At 36.8% G+C, this 24721-nt stretch overlaps 1 protein-coding gene across 1 annotated transcript; it reads right to left on the reverse strand.

Annotated features, from left to right (window-relative positions):
• Window positions 1-4445: 4445 nt before the first annotated feature.
• Window positions 4446-24721, reverse strand: LOC136806362 (uncharacterized; the record flags this gene model as incomplete). Its single annotated transcript, XM_067062925.1, is given in 12 exon segments — window positions 4446-4803; window positions 7656-7871; window positions 9900-10045; window positions 10616-10733; window positions 11296-11416; window positions 11947-12083; window positions 18188-18266; window positions 18974-19476; window positions 20192-20324; window positions 22162-22304; window positions 23125-23245; window positions 24576-24721. Coding segments are annotated over 12 exon segments (2174 nt in total), but the record flags the coding sequence as incomplete, so codon positions are not given.

The raw sequence follows: 24721 nt of genomic DNA on the forward strand, positions 1-24721 counted from the left end.
ATTATGCCGCCCGATAGGCCGCCCTCTTTATCCTTAGCCTTTGAATGGTCGTATCCGTTGATGTTATTTCCTTGTTCTAGAAAGAAATTTGATCAATGCTTGATTATATTCATGATATGCACCACTGCAATATCTTCTGACATTACATCATGGACCCAATAGCTCATTGGTTGTAAGTGACGTAAAAGCAGTCAATACGTCACCAATCAGCTATTGGGTGGAACGGAAGACATTGCAATGGTGCATATCATGAATTAGTCTGAAATAATTTTAGGAGAAAATTCTATACACGTTGTTAACCCTTCAAGCATATCTTCCTATTTTTTTTGTTAGGGGAAGTATCTTAGGGGGGAGGGTGTGCTCGAGGCCCCTTAATTTCTCAAGATTGACAAGTGCTATGACCTTGAAATTTTGACCATATATGGATAATTGAAGATGACTCGCAAAATTTTGGTTCGGCCACCTGTCTGGTTGATGTTTTATAGACCAGAATGTAAACTTGAAAAAAATCATGTATTGACTGATTGACTCTTCGATTTGACTAAAACTTGTTCCTGAAGGCTGATTTGTCAAATAAAAGAGCCTTGTAACAGAAAAAATAAATTCGTTATCCCATGAGTATTTGGTACTTTGCAGACCGGTCTGTAAAATACACGTTGACTACCTGCCCGAACTCAGGAACTAAATTTCAATTTAGTCATGTGTACGGTTGGTATATTACAGACCGGTCGGTTTTTTAGCTAAAATGCTCACTTTCAGCATAACCACTCGTCCGAATTTTGCTGAAATTCTGACCGCAGGCTTGTATTATCAACACCTAACACTTGCCAGAATCTCAGGTCAATTGTATTTCCTAATCACTAGATACAGTATCCTAAGGCTGTTTTGGGAAAAAAGGCCAATTTTGGGCCGGTCTGTAAAATACACGATACCAACAGGTGGCAAAAATTGACCCTCTGCCTCAAAGATACATGTCACATGGAGTTACCTCACAAAATTTGAGCAAAAAAAGTTAAAGTGAAAAAAAGTTTGAGCAGGGGTCCTATTTTCGGTATTTTCAAAGAATGATGACGTCATCAGTTGGCGATGACGTCATCGATGATGTCAAAATTTTACCAAAGATGCTAATTCATATTGAGTGCACTCACACTTGCCAAATTTCAAGTCAATTGGATAAATAGTTATCAAAAAGCTTTTTTTTGATCGCCGACTGATGACATCATGACGTCATAAATTTTTGAAAATACCGAAAATAGGACCCCTGACCAAGTTGCTCGAAGAGTTAATAGAACCAGTCAATCTCTCTTATATTCAAACCTCTACTATTCTAATCTCTATCAGGAGAAAGTTTTGGTACATAAATTTCCTAGTTCTCCCACTTTTCCCATCAAAAAGTCAAAGTTTTGGCCAGAAAAATTGGAGAGTTTGTAAAAATTGTAAAATACCTTCCCATTTTTCCCATCTCAAAAAAGCATCCTTGAAAGTTGTAAAGATGTGAAAAATAGGACTTTTCCAAACTCTCCCAGCAAACAACAGCAATCATTTGGATTTGCAAAGTTTTGGTATTTTGGTGGGAAAATGGGATCTATGATGTCATAATTAATCCAGGCTCAAATGAAAATTATGCATACCATCCTCCAATAGCAATCGAATAAAGAACTTTCACTTTCGATTTCATGAATAAATAAATTATAGCGGGCGCATAAATTACGATTTTCCAAGGTCACCTTTACTTGAAAAAAATTATGGAAATATTTTCTATTTCGTGCTACCATGTTGCAACCATGGAAAATCCCCCATTTTTATAAACATTTACAAAGTCTTGGTTAGGAAAGTTGTAAAAGTGTGAAAGATTGGAAAAGTGGTAAGTTTTTTTCCCAAAACTTTCTCCTGTATATAATTCAAACTGAAGTATAAATCCCCTCAGGTGGAATGTATTATAAAATACTCTCTGTACTCTTAGGTGCTAAATAAACGGGGGGGTTCGTCGAATAAACATGGGGCCTAATTGCCGGGGGGGGTTTGAAATTGTACTTCTGAAAACCCAAAAATAAGGTAAATATAGGCTAAAATCAGGCTATTTAGAGCAAAGTAAGGTGCCTTCTCTTTGACAGCTAACAATTTTCTTTAAAATCAATAAACGGGGGGGTCCTAATAAGGTCCGGCGGGGTTAGAAAATTTTCGAAAAATTAACAAGCGGGGGGCTCGTTTATTTGGCACTTAAGCTCTTAGGTGCCAAATAAACGGGGGGGGGGGGAAAAAATATTCAAATCAAATAAACGGGGGGGGCCTAATTACCGGGGGGTTGGAAAATGGACTTTTAAAAACCAAAAAAAGGGTTAAAATAGACTAAATATAGGCTTTTTAGAGTAAAACAAGAAACTTTCCTTTTGGTAGCTGGGAATTTTTTCAAAAATTAATAAACGGGGGGGTCCTAATAACGTCCGGGGGGTTGGAAAAAATCGAAAAATTAACAAGCAGGGGGGGGGCCGTTTATTTGGAACCTAAGAGTAACGCTAACGAAGTTTCCATGGATTTTTTGGAAACAAAAACAAAGGAAATCTCTTTTACAAAGCGGGTAGTAATTAAGCATAGTTATAAACTTTCTGTCCATTTTCATAGGGTTACCAAATACATATTTTTTTTATAATAAGCATATGAAGGCTCGGGACAAGCTGGAGTTTTTACAAGCTCTTATTTGATTTGGTTGGTCGTTAAGATGTAATAAAAGAATCTTATTACTTTTTCTAAACAACGCGTCATCTCTATCACTTTAAATGACCAATTAGTGAAGTATCTTATAAAAACTCCAAGGCATCTCGACAGGGGGGGGGGTACAGCCGCAGGGTACTAACCCATAGGGTACTAACCTGATTTTTAAGAAAAATTGTCTTAGGTACCACCACCCCCTTTTTAGTACCGGGTACTTACTTTTTCTTAAGGAAAAAGGGACCCCCACCCCCCTTTTAGTACCGGGTACTTACTTTTTTTTAAGGAAAAAGGGACCCCCACCCCCTTTTTATTACCGGGTACCGGCTTTAAAATTACCAAGGAAAATAGGAGACACCACCCTTAAAACTTGCCAAGCATGGTCCCAGTCTTTCAGAAGCCAGCAAAAGCAGCTCTTTGTTGTTATTATGACTTGTATATACCATGTTTTTAACTCAGATCCTCTTAAAATTTCTTTAAATCAAACACAACTTTTGATTACAAAGGTAAAACAAGGAAATTCCTTGGCAAAAGTAAAATATTATATAGCTGTAATAACGGCAGAAGAAGTAAAATCAAGTTGATAAAAATTGAAGAATTTTTTCTTCAATAGATTGGTAATTTATTCAAATTATTCAAAACTGTGTCAATCTTATGAAAGAAGTTGAAATAGAAAATAGTTGCATTGTTGGTTCTGGTTGGCTTTGCTTAGTTGACCTGCTTCCGTCTTAATTGTCATAAACAGACAAACAATCAGACAAACAAACAAATATAAACAGAAATAAGCTATAGGGTATAATATAAACTGTAATAAACTAAAATAAACTAACCCCTCTAACAAAAACCAGGCTGTAAGAATCATCAGTTTGGATAAGAATTTTATTGTTTAAAAGACAGATTGTATCACTTTGGATGCAACAGCTTGTAATTCTTTTCATCAGAAGGCAATGACAAACATATACCTCGTTCTAACTTGAGATATCAAAGACGAACTATCCTTCTCACTAATACTGATTTTGAACAATAGCTTTCTTTACATTAGCTATTTCAATATTTGTATAACTTAGTGGTCATAAAATTCTCCTCTTAGAAAGTAGGGAAAGTACCCATGAATTTGAATAAAATAATTCTTTATTGATAGAAACATAACAGTTCTTTTTCTGAAACTAGTGAACTAACAACCTCCAAAACTTCCCTACATACTTGATAAGCAGGGAAAGTACCTTCAATTGGAAGGGGGAACTTTTCAATACTGTCAGATACTGTAAGCCATAACAAGGAAATCTTTTCTCATCAAAATCCTGAAATTTGAAGACAAAAAATTAAACAAATGTACCATATTCAGGGCCTGAGTACTTGAAGAAAAATTGAAATGATACCCACCCCACCCTAAAATTGGTACCGGGTACTAACTTGAAATTGGAGATATACCCACCCCCACCCCAAAATTAGTACCGGGTACTAACTTTTTTGAATTTCCAAATTAGACACCACCACCCGGCTATGGGTTAGTACCCTGCGGCTGTACCCCCCCCCTGATCTCGAAGGCTCAGATCTACAGATTTCCTAAGCATAACACAAGCATATACGTCAGCCTGAAATATTTTTTTCATGTGGTCAATCTTTTTCTGTTCAAAAAGGTTTGGAAGTGGTCAAGTAAAAAAAGACATTCCACGACTACAATCTCGGACAAAAGGTTTGTAAACTTTTCAAAAATTTATCAATAGTGCCAAGAATAGCCTTTTTGACACCTGGGAAATTCCCCAAATGAACGCAAGCGGTTCTAGCTGTCTTTGTGGCTTGTTTCTGTGTCATCATTTTTTCCATTGGTTTCAGTCAATCGAATTGTTTCGCTATCCTCCTCATTCTCCTCCTTGTCGCCACAACAACACGAACAACACTTGCCGCACTCAAGTGTAGTCTCAATCCCCTCGCCGCAATTCAGACCAAGTCCTTCACCCATGAGAAGCTTCTTTGCAACCAGTAATAAGCCTGAGAAACCACTGACGCCCAATAAACTGAAGAGAGTGATTCCACCAGCTGATTTAGCGAAGGGCGTAGCTGTGCTGTTTCCCGTCTCGTTGTTACTTTGTTCTGGTAGAGAAAAATATTATTTGTTCAATCACCAATTAAAAGACCACCAATATTTGATTGAAGAGTTGATTGTTTGAGATATGTGGTACGAAAAAGCTTTCTATGATCCTGAAATTAAAAACCTCGACAAACATTGGTACTCTCTGAATCTCTAGATTTGAGAAGAAGCCTAGCCAGCCAAACTGCGTACATACTATCAACGCCCTAAGCTGGTTTTTCCATCAATTAATTCTTAATCTATTTTGGTTAGTTCGACATTTCGTACCCAAAAATTCTCTCGCACCTTGTTTATATTTTAAAGGAATTGTTAAGGAATTAAAATAATTTAAATTTTAATAAATGTTTAGTATAAGCAACTGTACCTTTCAAACCTTTTGTGAGATCATTGATTCTCTTTATTTTCTTTGTCACCATCATTCACCAAATATTTCTTTCTTTTCGGGACATTTTTGTTTTATACGCTCTTTAGTTATGTGCATTGATTTTAATCCGTGTCATTTCATTCGTATCTTTTACCATAACTTTGAATCTTATTTGCCAGATCTGTTCTTCTTTTAGTTGATTCGACCCTTCGATTGATTGACTTCTCCTCGGTTAACACGACTCTTTTCGATTGGAAAAGTTTCTTCTCAACTAATTCGATTTTTCAAAACCAGAACATTCACAAAATTATCATTGGTCTTGTTATGGGCAATTTCCAGAAAAAAACGCTAACAGCGTCCCAGAAAAAAGACTACACGATTTTTTTATAAGAATACACTTTATAAGAATGTCCATGATGAAAATGGCCAAAAAATTAAGAATAATGCTGAGAATATCATCATCATGGAATTTTTCATTTTCAATTATAAATTGTCAATTACCCCCAAGTAAGGCTTGCTCCTTTCACAAAAATGCCATTTTATGCTTGGGGCGTATGTACTAGTCTGAATTACGATCCTAACCTAAGAATGCTGTGAGAATATTTTAGGATGATTTCGACCAAAAAGTTAAGAATATCCATGTTGAAATGGATTTACACCATTCTTTAAAAAAAGCGTGTAATCAGCATTCTTGCAAGCGCAGCTGTTATGATTATTTATACTTAAAACTATTTCAAAAGGCAGGAGTGCAAATTCCTTCTTGGGTACGTAATGTAAAAAAATATTAGTTGAAAAAATATTAGTTGAAAAAAGATTAGTTGTATCTTTTTTTTAAATTTCTCTTTCATCCCCAATTTCTAAAAATTTTGGTTTCTATTTCTATCAATTTATTTGCATAAGCCTAAAAAAGCTAACATCGCAAATACTAACATCGCATATATACTATATACTATACACCCCCTTCTCACAGACCCACTGGGGCCCATTCCCAAAATATCATCCCCGGTGGTCAATTTTTGACCCCACTGAAAATAATCAAATGAAATAATCCTCACTGCAAAACATGACGACCTTTTTCCCATCCCCACTGGATTTCTTGAATTGAAATCCCCAGCCATAAAAAATAGTTTCAAAAAAGTGAGTTTCAGTCCGTTATTTTTGTCCCCACTACTGGCTGAAAAATTCCTACCGGGTCTGTGAGAAGGGGGTATTACTATATACAGTAAACTAGCTAAAGTTTGCCTTGAATGATGAATATTTTACTTGACTGATGTTATAAAAACCTTTGTGTTTAGTATTTGTAGTTATTAGTTTGTGAGCTCACGATACGTGGAAGCCAAATAATGGCTTTCAAACTTTCTGGTGAGTAATAACTAAGTTTATGACTACATTCGAGGCCAAAATGAAGACTTTTCTTCCCTATAGCTGTCTACCATAGGGCCGAGGAATCCCACTTGGCACACAACGTTGTTTCAACGTCCATCTAAAGTTATATAGACGTTGTGAATGTTAGATAAACGTTAAAACAACGTTGTGTGCCAGCTGGGATGGTGTTATTGTTCTCCATAGACTCCTCATTTTTGGAACCACTTGGTCTTTTTCTTTATTTGCTGACCTTTAAACTTTTCGTACTGCAGCTAAATGTTCTACGTTTATGCTACGGCCTATTGACTATCTTGCTCGTCCCTTTTTATAGACAAGAGAGTTTACCTGCTTTGCTAGGACAAGACAGGTTCGACCATTGAGTTTCAAGCCCGAAGGGCTAGAGGTCAATCTCCTTGGTAGGATTTGAAGCCAACAAATCCTACCAAAGTTGCGCGGCCTTGAGCGACCCGCCTGGTTTTTACACAAATGACGGATTGAAACTAAATTTTCCGCTTAATTTCGAAAAATATATGACTCGAAAACAAAGGAATTGCTAGATTCAATCCGTCATCAAAAATACGGCGCATATTTTAAGGCTTCAATTTTTCTTGCCTGAGAAAGGTTAGAGATTGACATCTAGCCCTTCGGGCTTGAAACTCAATGGGTTCGACCTGTGAGGCATATTTTGGACTTACTTACTAAGATAAAAAAGTTTGGGAAGTTATGTTTTTTTTCTAAGGATGTGTAACCAGTGAAAGAATAACAAAATTTGTTTGGTTGTGTTATCAACTGACATTTGACGGTGGGAAATTCAAACTCATAGCCCAAACCATTTATTTGCTTTAAATATAAGAAATCATAGCATGGATCTCCAGGCTAGCCGTTTTAAGACAGATCCATAAATCACAGGTTGCAAAATTAAAGTCTGAAGACAAACCACGCTTTTACTCGAAATTTTTTATGTGCTTGTTACATGACATTTATTTCTGATTGGTTTAAATTTATTGACACTGACAAAGTTATCAGCTGTAAGTTGAACTTTTTTGAGTAATCACATGTTTTGACTGCATTGATATAATTTTGCAACCCGTGCATTGAAATTACAAAACGAAAATAAGTACTTACGGGCAATTTTTGGCGGTACAGTTTCTGCTTCTATCTTTGGAATAACTGGGTCGGTCGAGTCGACGTTTGGTATCTGCGTCGCCTTTGGTGGTATATAACTTGGATCGGGTTTCAAAGTTTCTTCAGAGGTTTCAGAGTTATCTTGAGGTGTGACACCTAAACATCTTTCTATCTTTTCAGAACGATATGTTATGGTTGTTTTGTTGCATTTACGATCTGAAAATGAAAGAGTAAGAAAGGAAAGTATAGATTGAAGTCGTTTATAATGTCGTCTACCATGTTAAAGGTTTTATTTTTACATAAGTGTTCCCGTTTCATATCAGACACATATTTTATATCAGGGCAGTGTCTGCCTATTGTTATATTATGCTGATATAAACAAAAAATGTTTCTCTTTCCCTCTTTCTGATCATCTTACTCGTGTCAATCCAATGTTAAAAAGCTTCCAAATTAAAATTGATGAGTAAGCAAACGATATTAAGTTTAAAAACAAAACCTTTAAACGTTGTTGTAAAGACGGTATGGACGCCGAAATGATAATGCACAAAATCATGGTGGGCCTCGTTTCCAAAATATGATTCCCAAGATATCGAGACGTCATTTACCTTACTTTCAAAGACACTTTGCTCTAGAGTCTTTGAGATCAGTCCTTGCCTCTGATACACCCCCTTCCCACTGGAAAAATTGGCCAAAATATCGTCCCCAGTAGAAAATTATAGTCAAATTTTTGTCCCCACTAAAAATAATCAGGTAAGTAAATCCTCACAGCAAAATGCTGTGCTATTTTTTCCATCCCCACTGAACTTTTTTGGCTAGAAAACAATGGAACTCAAACCCTCAGCCATAAAAAAAGATATGGGAATATCAATCCCCATCGAATTTTGATCCACTATTTTTTCCACCACTGGCCGATAAAATCCCACCGGGAAGGTGTTCTGATTCTGTCTGATTTCAAAGTTGGCTAAAAGCATACTGACAGGTCCTTTTAACCCTTTGACCATTTTCCCATTTTGTCAAACGCTGATTGATTACTGTATATCGAGGGGACTTGTATCTTAAGAATGGCATGTGCTACAAGCTGTGTTTTGACAAGGAATACTGACAAATGAAAATGATTTGCAATTTTATCCATAACTTGACCACTCTAGGCTAGGTTGGACCTCCTAGATAAAGCAATTAAATAAAAATTAAATTTTCTTCAAAGTTTTATAGAGTCTATGGTAAAAAAAAGAAGATTTGCCATTCCGACATTGGAGTAAGGAAACATGAAAAAGCCTTAGAATAGATTAAATCCGTCATCCGAAATAAGACAAGAATAAGAAAAAAAGTTTTCACTTTTTCTTGCTTGGGAAAGCTTAAAGATTACCCACAAGTCTTCAACTTCAAACTCAATATCAATGGAAGGGTTAGCCACTGTTTTATTGACCTGGTAAGAATTCTATAGTAAAAACTATATATTTAAATTTTCGAGATGTTGGAGGAACCGAAACGGGTCAGCAATAGATTGTCTATACACCAACCCAGTAACTACGGCTAATTTCAAAATTCACTGCCGTAGAGGGTCTGTTGTCATTGTCTTTTCTCATTTGAGATTTTTCAAACCGACCGGCGCTGCGATGGAGTGTTGATGAGAGAAAGGAGATGACAAGAGAAATGTTGCTATTTATAAATCATACTTCATCGCAGAGGTCTCCGTACGTGAATTTTTTTCATCAAACAGACAATGCGCACAGAACGTACTACGAAGCGATAAATATGAGATACGCTATGGTACAGAGTACAATAGAGGGGTCTTTAATAGGATACTCAATAGTTTAGAACTTAATTGCAAACAACTCTCCTTGCAGCTTGTTCTTGTTTTGATGCTTCGAATCAGATTCAAGAAATAGGTTTGCAAACTCTTAGTATTTGATCCTTCCCTTACTTGCTGAGCATCAAGCAGAGAGCCATCAAGTACCATTTTGAAAATCTTTGGTATGACCGAGCTGGGGTTGAACCCATAACCTTGCGAACCGTAGTCGGATGCTCTACCATTGCACCACGGTTCGCAATACAGTCAACTCTCTCTAATTCGAACCTCTACTATTCGAATCTTTTTATAACTCGAACTAAAATATTTTGTCCCCTCAGCTAGAAATTAGTATAAAATATTTTCTGTAATTCGAATCTTTCTCTTATGCGAAGAAAATCCTTGTTTCCTTGTAGATCGAATTAGAGAGAGAGTCAATTGTATTAGAATCTTACCGATAGGGTTTTCCATGTCGAACTGACACGTTTGAATGCCGACTTTATGAACAACAGATGGATATTGACCAATCACGCAAAAGCATTTCTTACTTCCCCAAACGTATTTTACACCTGACAGTTTCTTAGTTTTGTAAAAGCTGTGCCTATAAAAAAAATATTTTGATGATACAATGGAGTCTCTATAACTCGAATCTCTTTCACTCGAATGTCTCCTTAACTCTCCTTGAATAGAAAGAAAACTTGGCAGATTTGGAGAATTTACCCGAAATCCAAAAACTTTTCTTTCCCGAAAATTTAAATTTATTTAATGTATTGAAATTTCCGCCCAAAATTTCTTCCTCTAAGGTACTGTAAATTGATAACCTTCGAAAAGATGCTAGAAGCAACACCTATAAATATCGACGTTTGTTTCTATAATAAATCGACGCCAGTGAAAAACGATAAATATCTTGATAAAGCAAAGAGATGTGCCCTAATGTAAACAGTGGCAGGTAGGAATCGTATAAAACTAAACAGTAAACCTTATCGGAGTTTTTGATTTTTCTAAAACAGCAATGCATTGTGAAATTGTTTCAGGGGTATTACAATAGAATTCCCTCGAAGAATTCCTAAGAGATTTCTATTGTAATACCCCCGAAACGATCCCACAATGCATCTCTTTTTTTTTTAAATCAAAAACTCCGATAAGATCTATTATGCGAATCTATGCTAACCTTCGTTCAAGACAAGCCAATTTACAATGGAGGCGAGTAGACTGTGTTCCAATCAGGAAGACGTCCGGGCCATCTAATATGTTGGTTTCTTTCTTGAATACACATTTGAACCAAACAGCTAAATCAGAAAAATTTTAGATGCTTTCAAGTCTATACACATCAGCTTTTGCGGATAGATGTTCTCTGAACGCTCTCAGTAGCGTAGCCAAGAGGGGCGCAAAATTTGTGTAGGAAAGCATATTTTTATGTCATTATAGTGATCTTTTAATACCATGAATAGATAATTACAGTGTCAAGAATCAGCTCTCCTACACAAATTTTGCGTCCCTCTTGGCTACGCTACTGCGTTCTGGGACCTTCCATACCCCTGCAAAGTAAAGTAAGTCTTGCTCAGCTCCCCAAATTCCCTAATACGCCTTTTCGACCGTAGTCGCGCGGTAAGGCTCCAATCCTTTTTTTGACACATTTTTCTATTGTCTATAGGTGCGAAAAAAGGACTGGGAAGGTTTAAAGTGGGATAAAGGGACAAAAAATACCCTTGCGGCAAATGGGGGCTATACGGTTGAAAAGGTGTATTTCAGCCCCTTGTAGAATCGCATTTGTAGGAAGAAGGATATTTTTCAAATCTCAAGGAAAAAACTCTACCCAGGGACAATTCATATTGAGAGTGGAAAACTTACGTTCAATTCCAGAGATATTTTCCACCAAATCACAGGCCTCGGTTTTGGCATAATTAGCAGTCTTCAAGTCAGGTGAGTTTTGGTAGCAGAAACATTCTGTTGACCACTTTCGATATGTCACCTTCCAAATGGGAACAAAAAATATTTGATACATCAATTAAGGTTACCCGGTTAAGTTTGTACTCTCAGGGGGAGGGGAGGATTGGGAAAAACGGGAGGAGGTTGGAAAAATCTTCTAATTTTAATAAACAGGGAAGGGGGCTATTTTCCAGAAGGTTGGAAAAATCTTTTAATTTTAATAAACAGGGGAGAGCTATTTTCCAGGAGGTTGGAAATTGTACCTCCAAATACTCTCAAAATAAGGTATCTATGGACTAAAACAAGGCTATTTAGAGCAATAAAAGAGATTGATATTTTTTGAGTGCTGACAATATGTTTCTATTAACAAGGACCTTTCCGTTGTACCCTTTGAGCTTTCTTTGTTTAACGTTGTATAAACATTTAGAAAGAAATCTGGCGATATATTTTACTTTCGATCCGGTGTTTGTGCGAAAACCACGCGTTTTCGATGGGAAATAAATAGTTTCATTTCCCATTGCAAGACTTTAAACATCTCTAATTCATTCAGTGATTTGAACTAAATGGTTGTACCTGATTAATACTCTGGTCACCGTCTTCTTTCATCTTTGCACACTTTTGAAAGCATGATTGTCCATCAGGGAATTTGCCGACATTGAGACGGTGACCTCCTGATGATCGAGTCTTCTTCGAGAATTGACATTTGTAGTCTGCAATTGAGTGAATGTGAAACAGATGAATGAATGTCATGATATGCACCACTGCAATGACTTCACGAAATTATGCAACTTTTCTGTTTTTGTTCCAGCAAATACGTCACTTTTTCTATTGTTTAAGTGACGTATTGGGTGGAAAATTAATTTAAAGTCCTCAGAAGACTCTCCAGTGGTGCATATCATGAATAGTGGCCTGTTCATATGAAGGAGGACTGGCCCGCTTAGATGAGATGGAAATTTCTTGTGTTCATAATAATGATATGCACCATTGCAATTTCTTCCACGGAGCCAACAGCTGATTGGTTGCAAGTGACGTATTGAAGGATTTTTCGTCACTTACAATCAATCAGGTGTTGGGTTTGTTGAAGACATTGCAGTCATGATATGCACCATTGTAATGTCTTCCACGGACCCAATGGCTGATTGGTTGAAAGTGACGTATTGACTGATTTTACGTCACTTACAACCAATCAGCTATTGGTTCCGTGATGTAATGTAAGAAGACATTGCAATGGTGCATATCATGAATAGTGCATATCATGAATGGGAGGTGAGCCATATAATCTTTCATTGGCGTCACAGATAGAAAAGCGTCAGTGATGACGTAACATTACAACGTCGCGTGATCTATTTTTAGAGTCTTCATTCTTCAAAACCACTGACCTTTATATATTCCTGGACCGAACTATATCTACCACCTTTGATCGAAGTTTTTTTCGAAATCGGTACCCGAGAAGAAGCGCCATTGCAATGTTAAAAATCTAACGGCGTCAAACGGCGCTACATCATCAAAAGTATTTGAGGAAAAGTAGATCTAGCGCTCTCGATGCATTTTCACCGCTATTGGGTAGTGCATGGTAGTGCCGCTTTTTTAATTTTTGAAAAAAAATTGTAACTTACCTCTTTTCGTTTTGAAACGGCAGAATTGAGCCTCACGAGAAAAACAAGGGATTTGAAAGATTTTTGAGCAGTGATGGGTGATTTGGACTTTTTCAAAAGGATGCGTGGGTATTCAATTTTTTTGCTGATTTTCATGATTCTGATTGAAGACAAAAATTGCGTGATATCGTGATCAGAGTTACCGCTGGGGGGCTCTCTGTATAGCTAACGAAGTTTCCATGGATTTTTTGGAAACAAAAGCAAAAGAAAATCTCTTTTACAAAGCGGGTAGTAATTAAAAAAAGGAAGCATAATTATAAACTTTCTGCCCATTTTCATAGGGTTACCCCAGGAGGATTACCAAATACCCCTTAAATATGGGGGGTCTTAAGAGCTTAAAATATGACAGTTTTTTCTTTGCATTCTTAAATAGGATACTTCTACAATTTCAAAAGGGTTTCGAAGCCTAGAAATTTATTTTTTTCTAACAAATAATAATAATAATAAAATCTACATCAGATTGAAAAATAAATCCCACAAATTAAATTTTTTTTACTACCAAAACTTAGTCGGCCTTAATTTTAGTCACCTCGTCAAAATTTAGTCACTAAGGGCCAACTAATAACTAAGTTTTGGCCATTTCTAAATTTTTAGTCGGTCCAAATTTTAGTCGGCCCAAATTTTTAGTCGGCCCTAATTTTAGTCACCAAGCCAAAATTTAGTCACTTAGGGCCGACTAAGTTTTGGTCGATAAGGTATGCAGTTTCTTGATTTTAACTAAATCATTTTCAACAGAATGCTGAAAGGTTTGGTTGAAATGGTTTCATTTTGGTTATCAAACCCTGACATATATATCACTTACTCTTAGGTTCCAAATAAACGCTTGTTAATTTTCCGAAAACTTTCCGACCCCTCCCCCCCAGACCTTATAAGGTCCCCACCATTTACTAATTTTTAATATTTTTGTTTCAGCTTCCAAAAGAAGGTCCCTTATTCTGCTCTAAATATCCTGATTTTAGCCTAGCCATATTTACCTTATTTTGGGGTTTTAGTAATTACAATTTCCAACCCCTCCCCCGGCAATTATGTTAAAATTTTGAAAGTTTTCCAACCCTCCCCGTTTATTTGGAACCTTAGAGTACACCACTATTAATTATTTTTAATAAAATCAAAAAAACTTGAAAAATTCCTTAGTTTAAGGAATAATGAGAAGGTTTGAGATATTTCCCCAGCTGGCACACAACGTTGTTTTAACGTTCAAATAACGTTATTTGGACGTTATGAATGTCAAATGGACGTTGTTTTGACGTTGTGTGCCGGCTGGATCGCCTATAGAAAACCTTTGTGGTCCAGAGTAAAACATCCAAGTTTTTTTGTTAAACTAGTTCCCAAAGTCGAGATATCACAATTTCAAAAATCTTATTGTTTTCTTGCTTAAAAGTCAAAAACTTGTAAATTGAGTATCTTGATAAAAGTTAGAAAAAAAGATTTTGCCAAGAAGCATGGGAGGAATCTGCATGTCAAATATCTCAAACCCGGGGGAGGGGGTACTAGAGTTGGAGGACAAAGGGTATGTGCGAACGTGTCCTTCGAAAACCCACCCTTAGAGAGACTTTTCTGAAAACTTTTCTTCGATTTTTGAAAAAAGTACAAAAAAGATTTCCTAAAATCGTGAATTTTCCGACTCTTAAGAGACAAATTTAAAACGTTCTGATTTTTCCGAACCTAAGAGGGACTTTGGAGGGTGAAAAAACCGACCCTTACCGTCCACACATACCCAGCACCCATTTTTGCCTCAAGTTTTAAGCTTCTACTATTCGAATCTTTCCATAATTCGAACTTATTTCTAGTCCCCATCAAGAATATACCGACTTAAATATACTTTGTGTAATTCGAATCTCTCTGTAATTCGATCAAATAGTATTCCCTATTTGAGTTGGAATTAGAGAGAGTCAACTGTAGATGTATTTAACTGAGTGTAAATCCATCCAGTTTTATTTGTGTTTGTGTCCATCTTCATTGTCTGTGTCATCATTGGCTGCAGTCAATCGAATTTTTTCGCTATTCTCACCATCATCCTTCTTGTCGCCACAACAACACGAACAACACTTGTCGCACCCAAGGGTAATCTCAATCCCCTCGCCGCAATTCAGACTAAGTCCTTCACCCATGAGAAGGTTCTTTGCAACCAGTAATAAGCCTGAGAAACCACTGACGCCCAATAAACTGAAGAGGGTGATTCCACCAGCTGATTTAGCGAAGGGCGTAGTTGTGCTGTTTCCCGTCTTGTTGTTACTTTGTTCTGACGGTAGAAAAAAATATTATATGTTCAATCACCAATGAAAAGACCAGCAAATGGGCTTTTCCAGAAAGAAATTGAATATGGGGGAAGGAGGATGTTAGGCTTTTTGGAAATTTACCCCCCCCCCGGACATAGTGAATTATGACAACATATCTTACTTCCCGGACAATCATCAGTTGACCCCTCGGACATTCAAAATTACCCCTAAGCAGAGCAAATTTGCCCCCAAAACAAGGCAAATTTTGCAGACTTTTCACTTCCCCGGACATAATCTCCAATAATCCTCCACCCCCATATACAAAAATTTTCTGAAAGAGCCCAATATTTGATTGAACAGTTGATTAGATTGTTTGAGATATGTAGCTTGAAACAGCCTTCTATGATCCTAAAATTTAAAAGAACAAGCCTAGCCTGCCAACCTGTGCACATATTAATTATTAATCTATTCTGGTTAGTCTGACATCTTCGTACCCAAAAATTCTTGCACCTACTTTATATTTTAAAGGAATTGTTAAGGAGTTAAAATAATTTAAATTTTAATAAATGTTTAGTATAAGCAACTGTACCTTTCAAACCTTTTGTGAGATCATCGATTCCATTTATTTTCTTTGTTACCACCATTCACCAATTATTTCCTTCTTTGTTTTACAATTGGTGTTATCATTAACGCTTGAAAATCTTCAGTCGTTCTTATAAAGGGTTTTATAATTATTTTTCTTCATCTTTCTCTAATCTTATTCTTATCAATTGAATTCAATTACTTCCAGAAAACTCTTTTAAGATTTGCATATTGATTCTAATGCCAGGTCTGATTCGATCTCGTCTTGGTTGATTTGATCTTTCGTTTGATTTATTTCGAATCTTCTCCATTGAAGAAGGCTTATCTCGATCGAATCGATTCGATTCGATTCGATTCGATTCGATTCGATTTGTACCACTTGATGTCGTTTCCAAAAAAATAAAATCGATATGTGCCAGAAAAGCGAATTTAGACCAGCGTTCTTATAATGGAAGCTGGTGTAATTTAGATTTAGATTTATTTTAAAAGACGTATAAATGCCTTCTTGGGTACGTAATGCCAAAAAGTATTAGTCGAGAAAAAATAGCTGACTAATGTTATGAAAACCCTTAGTGCCTAGAATTTTAGTAGTTATTATTAGTTTGTGAAGCGTAGATACTTAAAATTCAAGGGATGTCTTTCAAACTAACTGGTAAGTATAATTTAGTAAGTTTATGACTACATTCGAATCTGAAATGAAAACTTTCTTTCCTATAGCTGTCTACCTAAAGCCCGGGGGGGGGGGGGCAGCCAGGCAAATTGACTGACGGGTATGTGCGGCGGCTAAGGGTCTATTTTTCAAGATAGCAGAAATGCACTGTAAAGGTAGACTTTTTGTTAAATGCACTGTAAGGGTGGAAATTTTAGTAAATCAAGGAAAAATTAAGATTTTTTGCCCAAAAAGTCTAATTATTTTGCTCTAAAAGGGTTGAAAATTTGAAGAAAATGCACTGTAGGGTATGAATTTGACGGAATTTCGCCGATTTTTTGCTGCACTGTAAGGGTGCGATTTTAAAAGCCAATTTTTTTGCCGCACATACCGTCAGTTGGCAAACCCAGTGCCCCCCCCCCCCCCGGGCCTAAAGCCGAGGAGGGGTGTTATTGCTCTCCCTAGAATTCTCCTTTTTCGACATCGAGACGGTGACCTCCTGGTGATCGAGTCATCTTCGTAGTCTACAATCGAGTGAATGTAAAACGAATGAATGAAATATAACTTATTACTTTCATTTACGCATTTATAACCTGAATTAGTGAAACATAAAAAAGCCTTGTGATGTGCAACCAAATCAAAATAAAACATAACACATTTTTCTTTAACGATATTTCGACCACCTTACGTGTCTTTTTCAAGTTATAACCTGAATTAGATTTTCACGCTGAAGCTCTAAAGGGATGTGTGAATAATCCGGCGAATAATCTCGATTGCGTAAGGAGAACTCTCTCAAGAATTAGAAGTAGAATTTCGTTTGAAGCGAGGACAGATTATTACTGGTAAACTCAGTTAGCACACAACGTTGTTTCCACGTTCATCTAACGTTATATGGACGTTGTGAACGTTAGATAAACATCGAAAAAACGTTGTGTGCCAGCTGGGAAGGAGCTTGACACAACCCACACTATTGTTATGGTAAAAAATCCTACCCCTTCATGTTGAGTAAGTCATATTTTCATAAGAGGGTATCCCAAGAGGGGGTTTCGAAAAGACTTATAATCTGAAGGCTTCTTGAATTGTCGGCAAAAGTCTTCAAAATGAAGAGTGAAAACTTTCATGTTTTCTGGATTAGGCCATTTGAAAACTTTCTGCTGAAACAGCAAACCTTATCGGGGTAAAAATGTCGGGGAAGTGAGGACAATTTTGAGAGGGTGATGAAATTTTTTCCCCAACGAAATTTTTTTCCCAACGAAATTTTTCCCCGACATTTTATCACCTGATCAAAAATTTTACTGTTTTTTTTATCCCCGACCAAAACTTTTACCCGAGTTTTTTTCCCAACCAAAATTCAAATCCAATTTTTTTGCGCCTTTAATAACCGAAATTAGTGCTTAAATTAATGCATTAAATGTTGAATTACAAGGTCGATTTTCGAACGATGAAGGAAAGCATTTCATTTGGACAATTTAGTCGGTTGGAAGTACCTGAATTGAAAATTTGGTCGGGAAAAAGTGACGAAAATACCTTTAGGTGACGAAATTTTTCCCCGACGAAATTTTCTCTGACTAACTAAAATTCCGACGACATTTTTTCCCCAATAAGGTAAATCGAACAAACAGTTTACGACCCAATACACATTAAACTCCCTATGATATGGGGCTAAGTACGAATAAATAAATTTGATATAATAACACCATAAGACTAACCTTCTGATTTGGATATCAATGGTTTCTCATTGTTGATGGTGGGCGGAGGGTGGGTGGTGACTGCTGGCGGGTTGGTCACCTGATTCGTTTATAAGAGGAACAATTAGCAATATCAATAAAACACAATATACGATCAGGGAAATGATAGAGTGAACGATACGATAGATAGCTGAGCTTTGGTCGAAAACCTTAAGAACAAATTAAGAACAATCATAGATTCAGGCACACCGCGAGATTCTTGTTGTAGAATTTTCCGCGTGAGGATTATTTTCAGATGGTTAATTTTCAAGCGACTTCAGAAGTTTACCGTGCTAAAGTAACCACTCATTGGGTGCTCCCCGATAAGCTACTACAATCAAGGTCATAATATTTGAGAAAAAAGGAAAATTCACCAGGAAGTTTTGAAACCACGATCGATTTGTAAGCGCTCTAACTTAGGTTGGAAGATTAGAGTTTTAACTCTAGGATCTGAGGATCCAAAAGTTCAAAAATACTCCAAAAAGGCTCAGAATATAGTCTGGAAGTCTGCCAACCCCTCCCAAATAGAAATATTCGATTAAGTTAAAATCGACTTTCTCGCCGGAACTTTAATTCTTGAAAAACGTTAAAGTAACCAGAATTCTCAATATATTTCATCAACCATGATTGTAGTCGCTATCCCTTCCAGTTATGACAGAATCCCGTCCCTATTTTTTTCCTCGTCCGTCGTAATACACAACGTTATTTCCACGTTCTTCTATAGACGTTATATGGACTTTAGAGATTATTCAACTCAAAGAAATTTACCGCTTGTTCAGTGGTTGATTCTTGAGTGGTCATTGCAATCACCGGCACTGTCGGTTGGGGTGTCATCGTCGGCACTGGAGCCGCCGTTGTTGTAGTCGTCGTCGGCACGGGAACTGTCGTTGTTGTAGTTGTCGTCGTTGTCACTGGAGCTGCCGTTGTTGTAGTCGTCGTCTGCACTGGAGCTACCGTTGTTGTAGTTGTCGTCGTCACTGGAGCTACCGTTGTTGTAGTTGTCGTCGGCACGGGAGCTGTCGTTGTTGTAGTTGTCGTCGTCGTCGTTACTGGAGCTGCCGTTGTTGTAGTCGTCGTCTGCACTGGAGCTGCCGTTGTTGTAGGAGGTGCAGGAGTGGTGACTATCTTTAGACCAGGAGGAAGTGCAAGAGTGTATGTAGGGTCCACTTTCACAGTTTCTGCCTTACCTTGGGCGTCAACGGGCGTGTAACCAAGACAACGCTTAACTTGACGACCATAGTAATCGATCGTTGTGATATTGCATTTACGAGCTGAAAAGTATTAAGGAAAGAGTTTTTTGAGATACGTTGCATTTTTTCCATCCGATCAGGTTTTGACGGATAGAATATACAATAAACTCTCGCTTATTCGAACTTCTATTATTCGAATTCTCAGTTCCCGTCAACAAAAAAACTCCCTTAAAAAAACTTTCTATATTTCAAATCTCTCTGTAATTCAAAGAAATTCTTGATATGCGTAAGTCAATATGACGTCATATTTTTTAACGGAAGCACTCGAAAAAAACCAGATTTTGACCCCCGTGTCTCTGTTTTTAGTAACAGAGAGGGGTCAAAACCTGGATTTTTTCGGGTGTTTCCGCTGGAAAAATTACTTACGGGGGTTCGAAACAAAAAATTATAGGGGAATTTCGCATATCAAGAGTAAGTTTCCCGGTCGAGTTCGAATTAGCGAGAGTCGACTTTAATTTACCTTATCGGGGAAAACTTCGTCGGGGAAAAGTGACGAATATTTTTGGCCAAGTGACGAATATTTTTGGCAAAGTAACGAAAATTTTTCCCCGACGAAAATTTTCCCCGGCCTTAATGCGTTTACCAACTACCAGCAAGTGACCAATATTTTTCCCCGACGAAGATTTTCTCTACAAAAATTTTTCCCGACGAAAATTTTTCCCGACGAAAATTTTTCCCGACGAAGTTTTCCCCGACGAAAATTTTTCCCGACGAAGTTTTCCCCGATAAGGTATACCTCGTGGTTTCCAGTTGAATTTACATGTCTGTATTCCATTGCCAGGTTTATTCTTTATGGTGAAAGGACCGAGGATGCAGTAACATCGTTTGCTAGCGGCCACATATTTCATACCAGTCAAGTTCTTACCAACCTGAAAGAAGAAAAATAATAATAGTAATATTACCTTATTGGAACTAATTTTCGCGGGAATTAATTTTAATTATCTAATTAATTTTAGCGTTTGTCGCGGTATTTCGTCAAAATCGCGAAAATTTGAGGCCGCGAAAATTTTTTGAGAGTTAAAAACCGCGAAAATTAATTCCCGCGAGTAACAATTTTTTCCAATTCTATCGAAAAATTTGAAAAATCCCTAGGAAAATGAAAGAAATTTGTCCAAAAAAGGGCAGAACCGCGAAAATTAAAACCCGCAAAAAGTCCAGAATGAAAAAAACCGCGAAAATTTAAACCCGCAAAATGCAATTTTGCGGACATTTTTTTCGACCGCGAAAATCAGCTCCCGCAAAAATTAGTTCCAATAAGGTAATAACATATGTTTTAAGTGGCATGCTCCGAAAAATTCAAAAACTTTTAGGCAGCTGGAGAATTGTTTCCACAAAGGGCCACTAAACTAAAGAAAAAAAATAATTCATTTGGAGTTAGTTCATGTAATGTTTCCAGATCACCCAAATAGAGACTTATACGCTCGCGTAGTTTGTGGTTCTTTTAAACCATAATGCAGTTAATTGTCCCGTGATAAACAAAAAGGAATGAATCTAGTAGTGATGGTATAGTCACTTTCGGCCGGGGTTGTGGACGGCGAAATATGTTGTTCTTTGATAGTTAGGGTTTGTCGTTCTTTTTGACGCTTTTTAATAGTTATTTGTCGTTCTTTTTAGATGGTATGTGAACGTTAGATGAACAGTCTCTTTGAATCAGCGAAGAATACCAAGCTAAAAACAGCTGAAAAAAAGGCCTAATGCTACTCAAATGGCGCTACTCGAATGGTAGCATTGTTCAATGTAGGTCTATAGTTCAATTCAATTTTTCATTAGAAAAAGTGTCGCCTGCATCAAGTAGTAAGTACAATTAGAGACGACAATTTTTCTACAAATTCTAATCAAATCATTTAATGTCAGTTATAAATTTCTGACCCCTTAGCTTCTCATCAAGCTGAAAAGGTAAAAAAAAGATAGGAATATCAACCGCTGACCTATACTTGTTGCCCTGGGCAATGTTGTGCATGGAATCTTTGCTCGCAATTTTTAACCTAATGATACCACAGATCTTTATTAACCATGGACTAAGTTTTCTCCGTCATCTTTGATCGGGATTAAACTCCAACCAAAAAAATTATCTCACGAGTTTCTTTTGAACGAGCTAAAATAATTTCACTCAATGTTGTCAAGCATCCTAAATTATGGAAGACCCCTCAACATATCATTTATTAGAGCACTTTTCGGACATTGCTTATTATATCCAAGGAGAGAATCAAGAAATTTTACAAAGCGACTTTAAATCTGTTGAGAACGAAGGAGTTTCTAACCTTTTCGTAAAATTGATCTTTCCTTATCACATTACTTATCAAGAAAAGAATCAAGAACTTTTGCAAAGCGACTTTAAATCTGTTGAGAACGAAGGAGTTTCAACCTTTTCGTAAAATTCATTTTTCCTTATCACATTACTTATCAAGGAAAGAATCAAGAAGTTTTACAAAGCAGATTTAAATCTGTTGAGAACGAAGGAGTTTCTAACCTTTTCGTAAAATTGATCATTTTAACCTTTTCGTAAAATTGATCATTCCTTATCACATTACTTATCAAGGAGAGAATCAAGAAGTTTTACATAGCGACTTTAAATGTGTTGAGAACGAAGGAGTTTCTAACCTTTTCGTAAAATTGATCTTTCCTTATCACATTACTTATCAAGGAGAGAATCAAGAAGTTTTACATAGCGGATTTAAATCTGTTGAGAACGAAGGAGTTTCTAACCTTTTCGTAAAATTGATCCTTCCTTTCCAAGCACCTCAACTTGCAAAATAATCTGGTTTTTGTTCTTGCAATGTAGCTGGAGGTACCCCCTGATCCAAGATTAACATTCGAGCCAGAGTTGTAATCACAGAAATACCAGTTCACTAAAGAATATAATGTAATAATATGATGATATTGTGACCGGGTAGCTCAGTCGGTAGAGCATTCGCCTTACAATCTAAGGGTTTTGGGTTCGATCCCCGGTCACCGCCAACTCAGCGGATGAGTAGCTTAGATTGGGTAATCTGATCTAGGCGGTAAGTTGCTGGGAGCTGAGAGTAGGTGTGGCGCTCCACCTAAGCATCCGATCTCCCAGGTCTAGCGCAAATAGAAAAGGGGATAGACTCCCTCTGTCCCGGCTCCGCCGACAGCCACCAGATGAATATACTTACGGGCCATGGCCCAACCCCCCCCCCCCAATATTTTGCAAAGTAATTTTTTTTTACTTTAAAAAAGCCTATATATACCGTTTAGAGGGGTGAAATAAGGGTGAAAAGTCGAAAACTTTCTTCGTCGCCCAACCATGGTGGGTAACATATTTTTTTGGCCCCTCAATTCGATTCGCACGCCGGGGGCCATGAATGGAAGCAGAGCTAAAGAGGTCTTCTAATCAGTCTAGGGAATTTTCGGCTCCTATCAGACCAACCTATCTTGCAACCTACTCGTAGGCCATTTTTCTGATCAACTTTAAAGCTATTTTGTTGAGATTTCAGTTGGAAACATATACGTAGGATTTGTTTGAATTGTGTATACTGATGATCCTTTATTCGATCTACAACTTACTGTTGAGGCCCGGAATATTTTCCAAAACATCTTTAGTATATGGCAAATTTTATCACAAACAAGAAAATTGTGTGTATTGGGGATGAAAGTTATCAAGAAAAAAAATAAACAAAAAATAAAAACTTCCGTAGCATAACTTACCACTGAGGCCAGGAATATTCTCCAAAATATCACAGGTTTTCGTGGTTGTTGGTTTAACTGATTTCAACCCAAGACCTGCTTTCACACATTGGCAATAATTAGCCTCAGAATGATAGGTGACCTAAAAAGATATATGAATAAATTATAGAGTTATACGCATTTTCAAAGATGTTAAGAACATTTTAAAGCTTTGCGGATTCTAAAACACCCGATGTTTTTTAAAGATGGACAAAAATTTTCTCATTATGCTGATACTAATAACATTGTTAAGAAAAACTTTGAGACTTAAAACTCAAAAAATTAAAAACGTCCGAAAACTTCAAAAATTTGTATCTTCATATAAAAAATGTGTATGAGGAAAATTTTGAATTAATGCCGGATGTAATTTTTGAAGCGTTTTTTTTTACCTACAACACGCTTTTTTTATAATAATGGTGTGAATCCATTTCATCATAGATAGTCGTAACTTTTTGGTCAACATTAGCTGGGAGACCCGTCTACTCTGTTCGGGTGGTTTCGAAGTATAGCATTTAGTTAAAACGAATAATAATGTAGAAATCTCGATAGAAATAACATGGAGTAGCCGGGTATTTTTTTAGATGCCAAATCTGTCCGCAGAATTCTATTGGCTGTTAAACAATTGTTGAAACCACGTGATATTATTGTTTTGATTGAAAGTGCGCGAACCTGATTGGCTAACCTTATCAAGGGCTTTTTTGGCACGAAATTCAAATCAAATGTAAACAAATTCAAACTGGGTCAAAAATACCATACTCTCAATGAGTAGCTTTTGATGGGATTTTTGCTTATGTGTTGTAAGTTTGAATAGAGAGTATGGATCTCCAGACTAGGTCAATATCATCATATAATATTCTTAACATATTCTCAAGGTTAATATTTAGATTTTACCAGTCATTGTCTCAAAATCATTGAAAAATAGGTAAAAACAGAAAACTTTCTTATGTGTATGCATAAAAAACAAATGAATAAATACGATGTATTAAACAGCAATGAGCTATCCCATTTTATAACCATACTTACAAAGGGACGAACTTTTCCAGGGGGTAAATTGAAAAGAATTTCCAGGAGGTCTAAGGAAGTGTTTTTTTTCATGTTTCCAGGGGGTAAAAAGCTATTCTTAAACTTCCAGGGGGTAAACGACTGATATTAGTTCGTCCACCGTCACTTTAAGTTATGAAAATAATTTTTTCCAGGGTCTATTTTAAAAATTTTGCTATCTTCTAGGGGGTATCCACACATTTCCAGGAAATTTGTTTTGACTTGAAAAGGTTCGTTCACCCCCCCCCCTGTATGGAAATTTTTTACAACAAAGTAAATGAAATAGAAAATTATAAAAGCAGAAATAATATTCATAGAAAAAAAGTTGGCGACATTTTTACGATATTCTTAATTTTTTGGCCGTGTATTTTTACGTCAAAAATCATTCTAACCTGGTTAATTTCTTTGATAGTTTTCCTCCTTTGCATGCAAGTATCAAAACATTTTTGAGGCGTATCTTGTGTTCCTGCTGACAATATTTGTATGGATGAGTCTGTGATGACTGCTGCTGTTTGGTCTTTGAATGCACATTTGTAGC

The sequence above is a fragment of the Clytia hemisphaerica genome, unplaced genomic scaffold (genome assembly GCF_902728285.1).
Source record: "Clytia hemisphaerica strain Z4C2 unplaced genomic scaffold, Clytia hemisphaerica genome assembly, whole genome shotgun sequence".
NCBI lineage: Eukaryota > Metazoa > Cnidaria > Hydrozoa > Leptothecata > Clytiidae > Clytia > Clytia hemisphaerica.